The sequence below is a fragment of the Anser anser genome (genome assembly GCF_964211835.1).
Source record: "Anser anser genome assembly, chromosome: 12".
Lineage (NCBI taxonomy): Eukaryota > Metazoa > Chordata > Aves > Anseriformes > Anatidae > Anser > Anser anser.
The window spans coordinates 7,365,310-7,383,319 of NC_139733.1; the positions used below are offsets into that span (position 1 = coordinate 7,365,310).

General features: G+C 35.8%; 2 protein-coding genes and 1 long non-coding RNA gene across 11 annotated transcripts in view; 2 read left to right on the forward strand and 1 right to left on the reverse strand.

Annotated features, from left to right (window-relative positions):
• CENPP (centromere protein P) overlaps positions 1–18,010 on the forward strand; it is a 138,010-nt gene that overhangs the window by 31,276 nt on the left and 88,724 nt on the right. The window lies entirely within an intron of this gene.
• LOC310880562 overlaps positions 1–18,010 on the forward strand; it is a 32,703-nt gene that overhangs the window by 5,462 nt on the left and 9,231 nt on the right. The gene's annotated exons all lie outside the window — the stretch shown is intronic.
• OMD (osteomodulin) lies at positions 8,689–17,737 on the reverse strand. Of its 4 annotated transcripts, XM_083796572.1 has the most exons (4): positions 15,593–17,224; positions 13,724–13,803; positions 11,912–12,867; positions 8,689–11,037 (listed from the first exon to the last, which is right to left on the reverse strand). In XM_083796572.1, exons 3-4 carry the CDS (start codon positions 12,843–12,845, stop codon positions 10,718–10,720), a joined length of 1,254 nt encoding a protein of 417 aa, XP_083652698.1. In that variant the 5' UTR covers positions 12,846–12,867; positions 13,724–13,803; positions 15,593–17,224; the 3' UTR covers positions 8,689–10,717. The 4 variants fall into 4 exon arrangements, with proteins under 4 accessions (XP_083652698.1, XP_083652697.1, XP_083652695.1 ...); XM_083796571.1 differs by lacking the exons at positions 13,724–13,803; positions 15,593–17,224 and adding an exon at positions 17,231–17,737; XM_083796569.1 differs by lacking the exon at positions 13,724–13,803.

Below are 18,010 nucleotides of genomic sequence, written 5' to 3' on the forward strand. Positions count from 1 at the left end.
GGTGATTTACTCTTTATAATTGTTAAGGCTTTTTCTCCGAATCAAATATTAATTGTGCAAACTAGAGGTCTATAACAAGGCATGTGTTACCCATTTTGTTTAATGGTTTAGCTAAGAGACAAAGCAGCTGCTTTCTGACTGAGACAGAGGTAGAGCCAAAACATATGTATAATGTATTAGTCACATTTTTATGACTGATAAAATGTTTCAGTACAACTTGTATATGTTTAGAGAAGTTTCACCTAGGTAAGAAGTGGAAACTTTTCTGTGTGAAGGGTTCTGGAAACAAAAAATACTTCTTAGAGTTTGATGGGGGCAGGGTGGGGGATGTGTTGAGATTTTCAGACGAGTAATCCATGTCTAAATTCTTAATTGAAAGACTTATTACACAATTTATTTATAAGTTGGGTTTCACAATAAATATTTGAGTGAAGTTCTGTTTCAGTTCTATAGATAGCTTAGTAAATACCATCCAGGTGTAGAATTTTCATATGAAATAGAAGCAGTGGCATTCTAGATTTCTAATGCATTTCTTCCTCCCCCATCCTTTTCCTTATTATGTGTTTTTGGCAGTCTGCATAAATGGGAGCCAGATGACCAACTTGTATGTTTACAAGGTAGCTTTTCTAAGTCTTTAAAAAGTATGTAGCAATAAAACCTATGGGGAATATATTCAGATTAATATTTTCATGACTTCATTTAAAAATATATATATAAGATAGCACTATCAGCTAGATAATGTTGGAGATAAACAGTAGACCTATTTGGATAGATTTTCTTGGAAGTTCTGTCTTGTTTAAAACCAGATGTCGTTAGTAAATATGGAAATTGGAGAGTGGCAACAGCCATTTGCTGTCTAAACTTTTTTTCCGGTTTATAATCACTTGCAATTTTCTGAACTCATTAGGCTTTTATAAAGATTTAAAAAAAAAAAAAAGTTTTTTGTTTAGTTCATATGCAGTTTAAACAATGTTGTAGTTAGGACTTGCAGCTTGCTCTGGAGTAATGATTTTGTTGTAAGTATATCACTAAAAATATAAAGGGAACAATGTCAGTAATAATGGAAAGTGGACTCTGAATCTTTCTGATGGCTGTTCAGGTGGAACAGTAAGAAAACCAAAAGTTTTGAAGTTTTGTGGCTAGGATAATAATGTGTTTTCCACTGCATTATGTAGGAACTTACAAATTAAAGGACTTCTACCTAGCAGAAAAGGTAGATTTGCTGGGGAAAAGGCAGAAAAGTTGCAGCATATCAATTCCACCTTACCATCTCCCATGGTCTCATGCATGTTTCAGGAGTAATAATAGCACCTCTTCTTTGCAGCTGATCTCTTTCCAATCAGCTGTTTCTCCTCCCCACCCCACTGAATATCCAGCATCTGGCTCTGGAAAATCCATTTTTTTTTCAGTGCTTGAATGTAATCAAAGGATAAATATTCTAAGGTGAAAATACTGAGTATTGAAACTGACAACATGATATAACATTAGAAATGCATTTATTTTATAAGTACTGAAGCCCTAGAAGTTTTCACAGCGATGTATATGGAAAAGCCTATTTTTTTCCGCACATACTATTAAAAATAAGGGATGCTTACTAGATAACCAAAGCATTGAAAATGTGTTAATGCAAGAAAGCTCTTACTTGCTTGGATCTACAAGAGAAGAGGATGTATAATGTTTGAAGACCTTTGTAATAGCTTCTGCAGAAGATGTTTTCAAAAGTGTTAATCAGTATCACAAGATTTCACAGGTACACTTACCACAAAAATGTTGTGTAGTATGCATACTCACTGTTGTTATCCCAGCACTCATGAACATTCAAATACATCTGAAGATTGGTATGTCAGGTAATTAGTTCATCTTGATGTCGTCAAGGCTTACCTTAGGATATAGTTTTACTATTACTTTAAACTGGTAGTGGCAAATAAAGTAGTAGTCCTGTCCCGTAATTCGTCTGCTTGTCATCCCATGTGCCAGGAAAAATAAGGTATCAACAACTAATTTCAGATAAAACCAAGTTGTTTTTTTTGTTGCTGTTATCTGAATTTATGTAACAAATGCTCAGCAAAAGGAAGTGGATGGCACAAGTGGCTGCTAATAAGGAAGGATGGTACTGCTGCTTTCAGCATCAGGGCTGCTTTGTTTTTGCTCAAAATGACTTGAAATGCTCATAGAACTCAAATCATCTGAAACGAAAAATGTGGTCTGTGTGCATTAGCAATAGGGAAGCTACCAGGAAGTACTCACCCTGGCAAGCAGAGAATGCTTTTTAGACGTTTTTAGCACTTAGAAATTCTACATATAGGTATCTATTCGGATTCTAGTTATAAGGATCTATACACTTAGAAAGTAATTTCTTTTCTGAAAAGCTAAATGAGCTCTGTTAACGAATTGAGTTCCAGTTTTCCAAGAGGACCTTGAGAGATTATTTAAGGTATTGTTTCTGGTTTGTCAGGTGTGCCTTATTTACTTTTTTTAACCTGTGCTATCTCATTTTCACAAACTGATTTACCTACAAAATACCTTCAGCTGAAATGTTATGCACATAAAATGACTGTTTTTCTAATTGTAAAATGGAAACCTGGATGAAATTCAAATGATGATAATGTCCCTACTGTTTTGTAAGGACATGAAATGTAGCTGGAAGTGTAAATGAAATATCACACTTTTTTATTTATAGTGGAGGAGCTACAAGTCAGTCTAACAAGGAACACTCAATCTCTGGATTCTGCTTTTAGAAAAGCTTAATTTTCTGGGAGAAGGGTTGCATACAGAGTAAGTATAAAATTTGTTCCCTGGTGTTGCCCTGTATCAAAGAGAGAATGAAGATTAAAAGGCTTTTAGGACAGAAAAAGAGAGAAGTTGGATAAGTATGGATGGCAGGAGGAAAGCAAGGAGAAAGTTAAGGTAGCTTTTCCAAACTGCAGGAGATGTTGCTGATTGTATCTTCTCTGGCATCTTGGAAGGAATCTAGTATTTAGGAGTGTTTAATCTCAAACGAAGGTAAAGTGAAAAACAAAAGCAGAAAATATCCCTGAGGATCAGAAGAAAGATTTTTGTTTTGCAGGCAGACAAGAGCAGGTTTTGCGTGTCATTTGAACTGGCTGATTTTCAGTTCAGTCTATTTATCTTGTACTTGGAGTGGCCTCATATCTTATGACCTGCTCAGAGCTTCAGGCTGACTACTTTTTCTGCTCTTGCTTTTCCCCAAGGCAGATCAAAAAAGAAACCGGTTTCCCTTAAAAGCTAATCATTCAAGGGCACATGGCAAAAGCTGTCATAAACAGTTCTTATCCAGTGTATGTTGCCAGAGAAAATGACACCAAAGGGAGGGCAGTTCTCTTCATTTTGGGTGGCTTTCAGCAAAACCCAGTTCTCCTAGATGCTAGCATGTTAAGTACCTTATTTTGCCATGATGGTGTTTAGTAGTTCTTTAATCCTCAGTAGTTTAGTACAAAAATGTTGGAAGAAAGCTCTTCCGTACTTCTTCCTGTTTAAAATGGAACCGAGGGCTGGTTGCTGATGATTCTCTGTGAGACACTTGTCTTGCTTGTGGTAAACCTCTGCAAGGCGCTGGAGAACTGACCGAGCTGAAGAGCTGCGTTCCAGAGGGGGAAGTCTCTGCCTTCTGTATGGCTGCTGGTTGAAAATGGCTTTGCCAGGGTGCCTGCAGCAGGGACCAGAACTGTCTGTGTAATGACTCTGGACTGTGTGATGGGAGGCGGAATACCAGGAAGAAGGAAAAATTAAAATGGAAAACAAAAAAAGGGCCTTATTGCTGAGGTACATAGGTTAATAGAGAGGGCTATGAGGCAGCAGTAGGGAGAGCACCATAGGGTTGCTGTCAAGATATTCCTATGAAGTAAACCAAAGCTGAGTTTACTTTTAAACACTCAGGTTTGTTCTATATTTAGGCAAAGATGATGTATTTTTACAGCTGCTTAAAGACCTTGGCTTTCATCATCTATCATAGTCTCTAAAGGACAATATTGGCAAGTTCTATAATTTACCATTTTTTATTGTTTTTAAGTGTTCTTGGAAGAACAAATTATGGACTATTGCTTAGATTCCTCATGACTAATGAACACTAGAAATCACATTGTTTAAAAACAAAATCTGTCTTCTGTTGGATAGAAAGACACGGGAACAACCTAAGAAAGCTTCTAAAGGCTTCTCGGGGTTTACAGACCTAGATGCAATGCTAGATTTTCTTCTGTAAGTGATTTTTGTTAACTTCCCACATGGAGCAAAATCACTAATATTTCTTTGTATGTCTTTTGTATGACATGTGATAAGCCATATGCTCTGGGTTGGAATAATTATGTCTCCAACAGAACAGCTATGTGCTTTGACTGCTGTGTTTGTGTGCTATGGAACTGCCCTGTGACTCCTGTGTCCCTCTCTGCTCTTTGTTGAGATCCTGATACATGAGTATAAAATTAGTTGTAAAGCAGTTTGTGCTCATGCTGGGGCTGCATTCATTCTGAGAACAAAGTGCTGGAGTATCCAAAAGGGAAGAAGCAGCCTCCTGGTTTCTTCTCGAGAAATGCTCAGAAATTGGATTGAATGTGTTACTATAGAAGAGATAATGTAATATTTAGAAAGTATATTCCACTTCAGCATCCTGAGGGGATGGGGATGGTTTTAGAGATGGTATTAAATCTGCAATAAATAGCTATCATGTCTTAAAAAGAGAACTTGGAGTACTCTTAGAGACTCAGAATGACCAAAGAAGTATCAGAGATAAGAAGAATTTATGCATAAACACATCCAGTGCTTTTATGAAAAGTTGCAACGGTTTCTAAGGCTCAGTGAATTGGATTAGGTTAAGGTCACTGTCAGAGCAACCAGCTGCAACAGAGAGACAGCTGAAAAATGACCTAGTGATTGTACGAGCATCCTTCCATATGTTTCTTATTTATAATCAGAATTTTTTAAAGCTGAACACACTACCTTTATTTCTTGTATTTCCATTTCTGGAAGAGAAACAGACTCCTTGTATCAGTTACTATGTCTTACATTAATAAAGCACATCTTAAAAATCATGCATGATAGTAATCAGAAATCAAACTATTGTTAACAAATACAAATGGTAACTAGAGTAATAGTACTGTCTGCTATTCACCCAGGCCCATGGGTGAATATATTGAAGTTATAATCTCTTGAACATTGCCTGTTTATCATCAGTTACATCCTGAATGAAAACCAATCTGCTTCAATTTATTGAAATTGCTTAGAATTCCTTCCAGAATTGATGTGGCTTACATATAACAATATCATTTGTTTGTAGCCATTGCTACATCTACAGGGACGAAAGAGACGAGGCTCCAAGACTCACTGGGCTGACACCTATTTTTAGTTTTATGTTCCTGTCATGTTTTCCTTACCTTATTCATATTACCTACTATAGTCTTTGTATTTATGGTTAGTCTTCATATTTATCTATTTTTGCTTTCTCATGTACATTATAATAGGGGGAGGCTAGTTAGTTTATTTTTTCTTTGTGGATGCTGAATTTATGCAAAGAATTATGAAAATGGAAAATTATTGAAATCCTTAAATTCTCTTTTGGTGAATAATTTTTTAATTAAAAAAATGTATGTTTGCTTTTTTTTTTTTTCAAATAGGAAATTCCTATGTTTATTGCTTGCAATGATCAAGTTCAGAAACTAAGAAGGAAATCGATTCATATTGAAAGAGTGGAATGTGAATATGTTCAAAGAAGTCAGAAAGCTTGAAATGTAAACCATCTGTTGGCTATAAAGGAGTTTTTGTCCTAATCCATGTAATTCATCAGAATACTAAAGTAAATATCTGAAAAATTAAGGTTTACAAGCATTAAAAAGCAACAGTCAGAAAAAGATAAAGTAAGTTCCTATTATTTTGAGACTAAAGGAAGAAATATAAATGGTTGGGTTAAACTATTGTTATTTCTCTGTTATTTTGATTTTTCACAATAATTCCATCTTGTGGTATAGATGTAGTGAAAAAGTCTGTCAGTTATGTTGTAGTTTTGAGAACTTTAATTCTATGAACTAAAGCTTAGTCATAACTGTTTTCCAGAAACCCATGAGTTTTTCCCTGTAGGGTTGTGTGGGTATCAAAATGTTCTGCAAGGCTCTACTACTGCCTTGCTTATTCTTATGCACTATAGGTACTGCTGATAATACTTAGCTTAAATTTCAAGAAGGTTCCATCCTTGTTTATACAGGTATGACGTGGAAGACAGTTCTGAACAGTTTGTCCATGTTTATCAGTTATTGTTTTTCTGGCGATGTTTCTGCTGTTATTTTAATTAGGATCAGGAGTGCATTTTTTGAAGTGAATCCTCTGATAAGCCCTACTTGCTGTAGGCTTGTTGTCATATCCCAGAGGACTTTGAGTTATGTGAACTTGATTCTTTCTGGATGTAACAAACCAGAACATGTATATACTCAGGGATGCACCTGATGTGCTGCAGCTGTTAATGAATTTTAATCAGTGGCTACTCTGAAGTAAGCATCCTGTACCTCAAAAAAAAAAAAAAAAAGAGGTTGGGTTTCAGGGTTTCATCACAAGTACTGTGCTGTATGGTTCCACTCTGTGGTTGCTAATGCGGAGACAATGCTATAAGCAAGCTCAGGCTTCGTTTCTATATTTACTGACTCTGCTGTAAATAAACTAATCAGACTGTTTGACACTCGTTAGGTTCAACCGTCACTGATAAAATAAGTAACGTTTTAATGCATGTTTAGTTCTTAGTTTAAGGATTTATTCCCTACTGAAAAAAGACCATATAATATTCTGAAAATAAACACCAGAGCAAGCACCAAGCAAATACATTTTGACACCAAAATTTGTATGGTTCTCTAGTGGTATAATTTGGCTTATACAGAGCTCCACAGTCCTGTGGCTAGGCTGCTTTGTGTACCTGAATCAGAGTGGGTGACTGCTACAGAGTACTGCAACATGTAGCATTGCAGACATGCTGTTCCCAAATTTAATGAACTTGGGTATGCCTCGCTATATAAACATAGCGCTTATGCTGAATTAAAATTCAAATATATTAAGGCAGTAAGTGTATAGCAGTAGTGAGGAGCAATGGAAGCATGCTAACCACAGTCAAAGACAGTGAGAATGTAGGATTGGATATGGAGTTCCAAACAAGTTAGCGTACAGTGTCCTGTCTCCAAAAATAGCCGGAAGCAGGTGCCTTGGGAAGACAGGATAGGACAAGCATATATCATTCTTCTCTCCTCCCATCTACAAATATTCTTCCGTTCACCAACTATTTTCTGCTCAGCACTTCTGCACCTACTGTGCTTTCTGCCCAACAACCTGCAGTGAATCTCTTCCAAGAAATACAGTTACTTATCCAGTCTTCCCTTAAAACCACATGTGAAATGGCTGCTGTGTTCACTGTGTTCTTAGGCACACAGTTTAACAAGCTGACTACACATTGCCTGCAAACTTCTTTTTCTCTGCTTGGCTTATACCTGACCCATGCCAGCTTTCTTTAATATCTCCTTGCTCCTGCACTGGAGCAGTTGATCCCTGGATCCATGGTGTCTGTGCAACTCATAATCTTGTAAGCATCTCTTTTATCTCCCCTTAGCCATCTCTTTTCTTAGCTGGCGAGTCCCAGCTAACTTAATATTGTTTATATAGAAACCATTCCTTACCTTTGGTGCCCTTATAATCTCTCTCTAATCCTCTGCTGATTATGCCATATGTAAAGATTATGGGTAGCTCAAGGGGTCAGAAATCTGTAGCATGTTAAATGTCTGGGTCAGTGGCATAATGGCGTCTGGTGCTAGAGCCAGTGTTTTCATGGTACCATCTATTGTTACTTCCAAGTGTCGCTCCTGAGTGATGATACTCAGGTCATGATCTGTTAGCTCTTAGGTGAAGCTAATATTATCTTTTCACTTTTCACAAAACTATCACTTTACATTTAATGATGTTGAACTTCATTTGCTATTTTAGCATCCTGGTAGTGGTCATTCTTCATTGTCTCTTAGCAATCTTTGGTGTTGTCTCTCAGATCACCCCAATTTGTTGGGCACCAGCCCTTTGCAAAACTCCTGCAAGTGGACTCCCTCCACAACAAGAACTGACTGTTGAACTTCAATGCTTTTAATCTTTCCTATGTTTTATTTGGTTTTGTCTGTGCCGTCACCTCTCAATCTGTGGCAGCTTGATTTCCTCAAAAACTCTTCAGAAATCGATGGTAGGCAATTTGAACCAGGATCTCTCTTGTACACACCCTTCGCGATTCCTGCAATGAACTCCAGGAGATTTGCAAGGTAGAACATCCTTTTACAGATGCCATGTCCACTCATACCAATGTCAACTGTATTTATCTAGGTATCGGTTGATTCTGGACTTCATGATAACTTCTCATCTCTCTAATATAGACCTAGGGCTAGCAAGTCTTCAGTTCCCTGAACATCCTGAAATCTTTTCTAAAAATATAGCACTGTATTTGCCACACAGGATATAATATTAATTGAATGAAATATGAATTATGATGCTTCTGCTTGTAATACAATTTTCATGTTCTATGTGAATGAATTTAATGTAGTAATTACTGAAAACTTTAGAGCTATATTATCAGTTTGATTTATGTTTAAACTTCAAGAAACATATGCAACTAGTTACCAAAAGTCTGTCTTTAAAGCTACTTTAAAAATAAAGCTAAGCAGAAAGTTTGTGATAAAAGATTTATGATACTATTATATTTGAATAGTGTTTGTTAAGGTTGAGCAAGACTTTCAAAAAAATTGTTAATTTAGGTTTGCATTTTGTGCACTATTCATTTACACTTACAATCTGAAAGAGATGAAAAGTTATAACAATTCCCTAAGGATAACATACTATAAGTTTATATTAATAAAACTATAAAACTATACATATATGTATTTAAATTTGCGTATATAATGTACATAAGTTTTTTGAGAGCATTTAAATACTATAATGAATACATTTATATATTCTTCCTTAAGGAAGCCAGAGGTTCTTGAAGGTGATAAATGTTAATAAACATTTTTTTTAACAAAGGAAGGTAAATTCTGCAGAGTTCTAGCTACACATTCACAAATTCGTGTAGCTACCATAAAAATACTTTGCCATGAATAGATCTTTTCATAAAATGGAAGAGAAAAAGGGGTAGAAGAGAGAGAAGATTTCTTACGTGAGATAACATAAGACTCCAAGTTGATAATGATATAATAAATTTTGTATGTATAAATCTTTACAAGCATTTGTTTTTAAAGACTGGGGTATGTTCATGGGCTTACAAGGAATTTCTCTCCATTTAAAGGTACAGGTGCATGACTGATTTTTTTCATTTTAGTATATTAATTGTTGTATCAGAATCCAAAATATACCAGGAAGGTCTTCAAAACATAACTGATCTTATAAGAAAGAAAACTGACAAACTCTTTAGAAATTCTAATACAAATTTGCTTGTAATTTTATATGGCGTTTTTAGTTTCCTTAAAGTATAATGTAACATTAGGAGTATGATATATAGTTCATTGCAGTCATTAGTTTTTCTTGTGAAAATGGTGATTCTTCCTCACTGCTAACAAAGATTTATCAGGAAATGCTGAATTTAAAAAAAAAAGGGGGGGGGGGCGGAGTTAATTAATACTAATAATAAAAATCAAAAAAAAAAAAAGGCTGAAGTGCCCTGTAATAGTATCCTATACTGTAGTGTAGTGACTTGCAACTCTTTCTAGGTATATAACATAAAAAAAAACTTTCCATAGCTCAAACAGTACATATTACTTTTCTGTGGGTTACTTTAAGCATTTTTTTTCTACTTTGAAGCAGAATATATCTTACTGGTATTATCTATGCAGCGGGATGGTCTTAAAAATGTCTGTAATGCCACTGTTTGTGCCTGTTCTAGTTGATGAGCAATTCTAATTAAACAGTGTTACATTTTTAATGCCTTCTAAAGTATAGGTAAAATTTAAATACTGATGATTGAGAGTTATATTAATGCACATCCTAAGATCACTGAAGAGAGGTTGTTCATTGCCTATATTATTAAACAACTAAAATCTCCTTTTTTGAAAGACTCGTTACAGTCAAGGTACAAGCTCAGGAATAAGTATAATATATCTTGGCAAAAACACTGGAAACAAATATTAAGAAGATTTGAAACTCCAAGTTTGTGAGTTTCCTGTCCATCTAGATATTGAAAGAAGCAACATCTGTATTTCTGGAAGATGTGCAGGAACCTTCTGAAAGTGTTTTTGTAATCTTACCCCCATATATTTTTCTCTAATATGTCTGTTTTCTACTGCTGTCAAAATAGTAGATAATAGTAGAATGTCTAGCTGGACGGATTTTTGCCATTATCCACATGTTCCTGTTGAGCATGATGTTGATCTGGTATAATCACTTTGCAAGCTGAATCACTTTAAAACATACAAACTTTCCTCAGGTCACTTTTCTTCTGCTTAGACCGCCAACCAGCAGATGAGTCCGTCATTAACTCAGGTTATATATCAGGCTGCTACTAAATGCTGACATGAGTGTACTTTGCTACCAGTATTATGGTTTTTACTACACCAGTAATGACATATTTATGTACACTGAAATCCTGTATCTCCATTTTATATAGATGTATCTTAAATACTCCAAACTATCCAGCTGTTCTGAAATGGACATAAGTACCCCACAAGTAAGCAAAAGTTCCCATATATACTCATTAACAGTGATGTTTTCACTGAAAGTAAGGATAAAAGTAGTTGTTTTCTTCTTCACGATCTTCTTCAGTTTCTTGATCATGTGTTTCATGATCATCTTCTGTTTCATCGTATTCTTCTGGTGTTAATAATCGGCGAAACACTGATGTTCTTAGTTGAGTTGACTTGTTGACGTTACCGTTTTGTTCACCGTAATAAATGGTTCTAATGTGAGGGAAGCAGAAGAAGGCATACGTGCTCATTGGAGTTGTTAGCTTATTTTGGTCCACCCGTATATACGTTAATTGTTTGGTGTTCATTGGATCAATAGATGGACACATCAAAGTAACATTTAGCACTGTAAGAGAGAAAAATATTCATTAAAATACAGAGAATAGTTATATTTAAGAACAATTACAAAATTGAAATTTTGGAGATTAAAATGGAAAATATTTTTTGTTTTGCATATTATCAAAGTTGTCCTTTGTTTTTAATCAGTTTTTTAAATTACAGTGATAACTCTTTTGGAATTTGCAAAGTATCAGGTTGTGGGGTAAAAAATATATGTGTGTATATATATATAAAATCTGTAATTACTAGTTTATATTAATGGAATATTTTTGTGGTTCCTTCTCCCTGTATGTGATTTTTATTAATTGTCTTATCAGAAGCAAGTTTCAAAGTTATCTTAGCTAATTATATGAAAAAAATTACAGAATAATTACAAAATATCTGCATTGAAATTATAGGAAAGATGGAAAAATGAAATCCCCTGTAGTTTACCATTGGTAGGTCCCAGCTAACCAAGGATGTGTTTACATTCCAGCTTGAAGATGATGGGTTGATATTCTTTCTACACTGTAAGCTAAAAGCTGCATAGAACTACTTGCTCCTGAGAGGTACATTGTATATGAACTTCGGGTCAAGGCCACGTGAACTCATTAGTTCAGAACACTAATGGCTCAAGCTCATCTGTCTGCAAAGAGGAGTATCACAGTACCTCTTGAAAAACATGTAAATTTAGCTAACTACTGGATTCTGTGCTTGGTTTATAAGTGACCTGAGAGCTGTAAAGTGGCGGGTCCTCAAAACCAAGGACACAACAAAAGTGGTGGGTTTGATCTAGGTTAAAAGTGCTTAGTTCTGGATGATAAAGTATGCTGATCCCATTCTTCACAACCAACCCCAAAATTCACTACATTTTTTGCTTTTCAAGAATTACATCAACATACTTTCAATGTCATTGTCTTCAATATACAAATGCTGCAGACTTCTTGGAATGTAGAATAATTGTTTCAATTTGTTATGTCCAAGATTAAGTTCTAAAAGGTTAGGTAGATTAAAGGTGTTGTATGGAATGTTCTGCAGGTTGTTGTGGGACATTCTTAGAGCAATGATTTTTGGAAGTCTGCTGAAATAGTTTTCTGGAATATATGAAATCGAGTTATTTTCAAGAGAGAGATACATAAGTGATGATGGTAGATCAGGAGGCATAGTCTCTAATTTGTTGTTGCATAAGTTGATTTGCATTAAGTTTTTCATGACTGAAAAGCGTTTTCCTTTGAGTACGGAGTCATCAAGAAAGTTATTGCAAAGGTCAAGCATGGTTATGTTTGGTAATCCTTCCAATGCATTTCTGGATAACTGAGAAATCTTATTAAAACCAAGGAGGAGTCGCTCAAGAGAGCTTGGGAGTGGGAATGGAAATTCTTCTAATTCATTATGCTGTAAATGAAGCTGCACTAAATTTGACAGTTTGGCAAAAACACCATGGTCAATCATATGAAACTTAATTTTGTTGTGGCTGAGATTAATTTCTCTTAAAATGGTAACATTAGTGAACGGTCCTGCAGGTACAGCTTCAATATCATTGTTTTGCAGGTAGAGCTGTTGGACGTGAGCAGGGATATTTGGTATCATCTTAAGTTTACGGTGATCACAGTACATTGATAGTGGAAAAGCTGGTGGACAAAAGCATTCTCTGGCACACTCGACTGGCATAGGAAAGCGGGGAACTTCAGCTTGTGGACTTGGATTAAAATAATCGGAATGCTGATGATCTGGCTCCTCATCATATTCATCCCCAAAATCATAGTCTTCATATTGACAAAAGACCATAGCAGTCCAGAGGAGGTAAATGATCGATAGGTGGCTCAGAATCCCCATATTTAGAATTGTATGTTGTACTCTGTTGATGAGAAGGAAAAAATAAGTTTACTAGACAGTCATAAGCTAAATCGCATACAAGCTTATCGGTTTTAAGAAGCAGTGGTATTAAACTAATGTAAATAAGCAGAATAATGTATTTTCTTGGGAGCACTGTCAGTGGCACTAGTAGCTGTACTGGGACTGGCTGGGATGGAGTTGCCTCTCCCTGCAGGCCCATACGGCGCTGTGGGCTGCACCTGCAGCTAGAACAGCCCTGGTATCACACCGGTGTTTGGTCTCCCAGTGGGCAGTGCTGACACAGCAGCAAGACCCTCTCCAACCCCCCCAAAGCCCGTAGGCTGGGGGTGGGCGAGAGGTGGGCAGCTGACCTAAACCCACCGAAGGGATATGCTATATACGAGGTCACACTCAGCAATGAAAGGTGGGAAGGGGGAAGAAGTGGGGGGAGGTCTCTCGTTATGAAGACATCCATCTTCCCAAACAACCACTATGTGTATTGAGGCCCTGCTTCCTGGGATGTGGCCAAACACCACTTGCTGATGGGCAGTAGAGAATAACATTTCTCTTTGTGCTTCTGCCCAGCCTTTGCTTGCTTTTTCTCTTTTCCGTTTCCCTTTAATTAAATTATCCTTATCACAACCTGTGAGCTTTTTTTTTTCTTTTTCCTTTCCAGCATACTTTCTTCTCCTGCTCTTCTTCTCGGGCGGGGGGAGAGAGTGGTTGTGGTGGAGTTCAGCTGCCCAGCAGGGTAAAACCACCACAGCAACAAAAGCAATTTTTAATTCGGATCTTCCAAGAAACTGCCATAAACAAATATAGTGGCCTTGAAGTAAACATAAGTTTTCTTTGAATTTGCATAAGGAAGAACTTTTTACCTCTGCTGTGTCTTTTACTGAGGGGTACCATAACATCTGTGAGAAGTAGCAGGAAAAATAATCCCAGTCTTCATTCTTCTCTGTCATACATTAAAATAAGTTGTGAAAGAAACACACGTGAAATGGTGCAGACCGTTGTTTGTAACATCTTAGATGCTGCATTCTTTCCAGTTTAATGGGTTAAACATCAACCTTAGAAATCAGCTTTAAATGGGTGCAGATGAAATTCCCATGGAATATTTATTTCTCAGACCTTTGAAAACACCTGTGTAACCTTATTAAATTATTTGAAGATGAAAACAACTGATATTTAAAATGTTAGTTCTCTCACTAGGAACTTTTACAGCACAAAAGTTGTGTTGGAGATGGACACAGTTTGAGCAGCAGGCTATCTCCAAACATCACTTCCAAACAACATTTCTATGATATCAAAGAGACAAGATTCACAAATGCTCATTTTCTGTTTCATACTGCTGATTCCCAAAGCATGATGTATTCAATGAATTGAAGGAGAGAGGGAGTCTTAAGAAAAGTTGTAACAAAACTCTAAAGTTGCATACTTTCTCCTGATCCTCCTGTGTTGCATACAAGATAGTGTGCAACAATGGGTGGTTGTTATCAATTGTGGTATTGTCTAACTCAAATTTCTGACTTTGCATCAGTTGCATTGTAATGCTCCTTTAATGAAGTATCAATAACTCATTAAATTTAAAAACAGGGTTGGGTGGAGTCAATTGCTGAGAACCACACTGTATGTAGGTCCTTGGCAAAGCCAGGGTCTCCATAACCCCATAGCATTGTCAGACATATCTGAGCTAATAAAAGTAGCAGGAATGTCTGCGTGAGACCCAGCCCACCCCTACATGCATGATATAAATGCGCAGTGCTGACAAACCGTGCAGACACTTGCTGGGTCAGGGAAGCAATACTGTCCTTCAGGAGGAATTAATAGCTTTTGAGATTTAAGGCAGTATATATTAGAAGAAAACCTTTATGCAGTATTTCTAACTCCCAGTCAGAGCTGCTGGTGTCTACCTATATAAATTCTGTCAGTAGTGTGACTCGATTTTTTCTTGAACGGATGCAATCTGTTCCTCCAGCCTGTTTCAGTTTCATGTTCTTGGTTGTGTTGTGATTCCTATTACTCCCTTGCTCCTGGTTTTCCTGTCCAGAAACTTAGCTTCATCTTCTGGTTCTAGCCTCTCAGCACTTCTGCTTGGTGTCACAAAGTTTGTGATTATTGTGGCCCCAAGAATAGAAATTATTAGTCCTTAGAAACCAGGAGGAATAACTGTGCAAAGTCTTGCACTGTTTGAAGAAAAAGCTTACTTAGGCATTCACACAATTCACTTGTCAGGTGGACAAGGTAAAGGGAAGAACTATAATCACCTCATGTTCAATGAGAAGTAATAGGTATCAAAGTCTCTTGTGTTACAGAGGAAGAGGAGCTTGTATTTTGTGGGGTTTTTATACCTTTGCTGTAGCTGAGTGCATATTCGGTAGAATGTTAATCCCCTTACAAGCTTGCAATTCACATCTCATAGCACTGAGATACTAATTCTTCTTCGTGACATTTTCTAAGAACCCACTATCTTGAAAACAAAGAATTATGTCAGCTGAGACTTGGTAATGGGGGAAGCAAGTCAGATGCACACAACATGACAAACTGCATACTTACAAAGCTGAAAGAAAATAGAAAATCATACAAGCATGATTGTCTGCTATCTGTAAAAAAATCAAAGCTTAGTAACTGTATTTACAAGCAGTTTACTAGCTGAAATCTAAAACTTATATAACATGCATGACTCACTCCTAACTGCAAAAATAACACAATTGGTTCTTTTGTTCCTGCTTACCAAGAAAACTTACTCTTTGGAAGTCTGGGAAGCTCAAGTTGTAGAGGGGAGCAACTTAGTGTGCTGATGAAATCATCTGAGCAATAACCTAACACAGCTGGAGGAACAAAAGATGTCTCTAAGCCATATTTTGTGGTGAGGAGCCTTGTGGGAAGGCAAAGCAAAATAATAGCCTTAGCCCCTCTTCTGATTTGCCAGTTAAAAAAAAAAATTGTGCCACATCATCAGCTATTGTTGATGTTGTGTCACAAGTCTGGGAAGAGATTTATCCTTTTGTTAGAATCCCTTCAAAAGTATTTACAAGACTTTTTTAGTGTTATCAGTTCACTTGAAAAAAATAGAATAAAATAAGACTTCAAAAATATTTCAGAGGTTGTTAGTTCATTTTGTGGTTTCAGCTATGCTCATTCAGTTATCCAAAGGATTTGTCCTCTGGAGGATGAAGTTAAGAAACAGTTAAAAAAAAAAAAAAAAAAAAAAAAGTAACCTTATTAAAATTGAGGGAAAGTGTGTGCTCTACAGAAGGTCCTGATAAGTATCTTCAATTCTACACTTTTTGTTTCCTCCATAATGTCTTTGCTGTTTGCTTCCTGCAAAATACTTGTGCTACACAGTGGCTTTAACATGTAGTGTTTTAAAATTACAGTTCACGAATCACAGTAAGTTTCCAACATGTTTTTGGTGAACAGAGAATATAAATTTTTGTATGAAACAGATAAGTATTACATGAGATATAAGCTGTTGTTACTGAACACGACTATTTCTCATAGCTTTTAAAGTGGATAAAAAAAGGTATCATTATCTACTTTTGCTGCTATATGGTACTTGGAAAACAACTGTGAGATATGCAAAAAAAATAGAAGGTGCAAGTTTTTTGTTGTCAAAGTTGAGATACTGTTCTGGATTAATTGAAGGATTTGTCAGAAAACTCTAAGGAAGCATTTAATTATGCTTTCGCATTGGTAAAACAATTACATTGTTTCTAAATCTATTCACAAAGAAATAGCTGGTTCTTTAAAAAGCCTTAGTGCCTTGTAAGTATTATATTCAAGAAAATATTGCAACAGTAAATTTTATTTCTTTTCTGGCTTCAAGCTTCCCAAAGCCAATGATCTTTTTGATTTTTCAAGTTTTTCTCTGTAGCATTGTGGACTAGAACACTGTTAAAGAAGAAACTCATGCATGATTTTTAGCAAAATAATGTTGTAGGAGTTGGCAACACTGGAACTAAAATGAAATCCGTGTATTTATACAGAGAATATAGAACTGCAAAGGAGAGGTTGAAAGAATAAAATAAAAAATTACATGGTCCTCTATGTACTTTACAGTAAATAATTAAATACCTACACAGTACCATTAAACCTAAGTAATACTAAACAACAAAAGTAATTGATTTTTTCAGTAATTGCAATATATTCATAATGACAAATCAGAAAAATACATTGAGTTTTAATGCCAGCTAGTTAAGTGTTACTTGCTGGTACAAAGTTTGTTGTTGTTTTTTGTTGTTGTTTTGAAATGCAAGACAAAGAATGTAGTGCAGTTTTGGAAGCTCCGTTATATTAACAGTTCCAAATAAAGCACATGCAAAAATTAAAACTATTTTCTCTAAAGATAAAAGTGGGATCAAATTAAAATTTTAATTTCATACCTGATGTTTTTTATAGTTTTCAACTACTGAGTGGGTCCCGAATCCTCTTAAGCTATCAGAAGACTTAAAATCTTGTTATGTATTTAAAAATCCATGGTGGCAAAGGAAAAGAGTCTGTCCTTTTGAAAAATGTAGCAAAACTCTTGCTTTAAAGCATGTATAGTTGGAGAAGATGAGGTCTAGCCATGGGATATATAAAGACTCAATTACTTTTTTGTTGCATGAGCTGTCTTGGATGTAAATAAATCTCTACTTTGTGATCTTGGTCAAATCTGTGTGGTTTGGTCATCTCTTAGTTTTTGGTTTAAATTGTAGTAGGAATTTCCTTACAGGGAGGATAATGAGAGGATTAAATTTAACATCCTACACGTAAGACTTCTTGATTCAAAGGCTGCGACAAATCTTTAAAGTAACTTTGCTGGGATGGATCGTTTTTTTAAAAAATAAAATGTTTGAAGTCTTACCTTTGTCATTAATTGCATTCAGTTAATGAGAATAGTTAGCATTTTCAACTTTGGTTCTGAACTGAAGGCTTAAGAAAGAAGACTGTTCTAATAGGCGGTAGTTTTAGGTTTGCTTAACTAATTGTATAAATGTAAATTTAAAAACTGTTTATTTTAAATTTCAAAAATCTAGGCAAAATTTTTCCAGAATAAGTAGAGAAGATAATGACTGTCACTGAGGTCGCATAATTCACAAATGGGATAAGCCCTGACATAAGACGGAAAAAAATTATATTGCATAGCTTTTTCCCTCTCAACAGTTTGCTTTAGAAGACTT

Bases quoted from the DNA above. Each gene is read 5' to 3' on its own strand.
- OMD (XM_083796571.1), bottom strand. From the start codon at position 12,845: ATGGGGATTCTGAGCCACCTATCGATCATTTACCTCCTCTGGACTGCT. The intron at 11,038-11,911 runs GTATGTTGATGT...TCTCTCTTACAG, and splicing joins TGAAGACAATGACATTGAAA to TGCTAAATGTTACTTTGATG.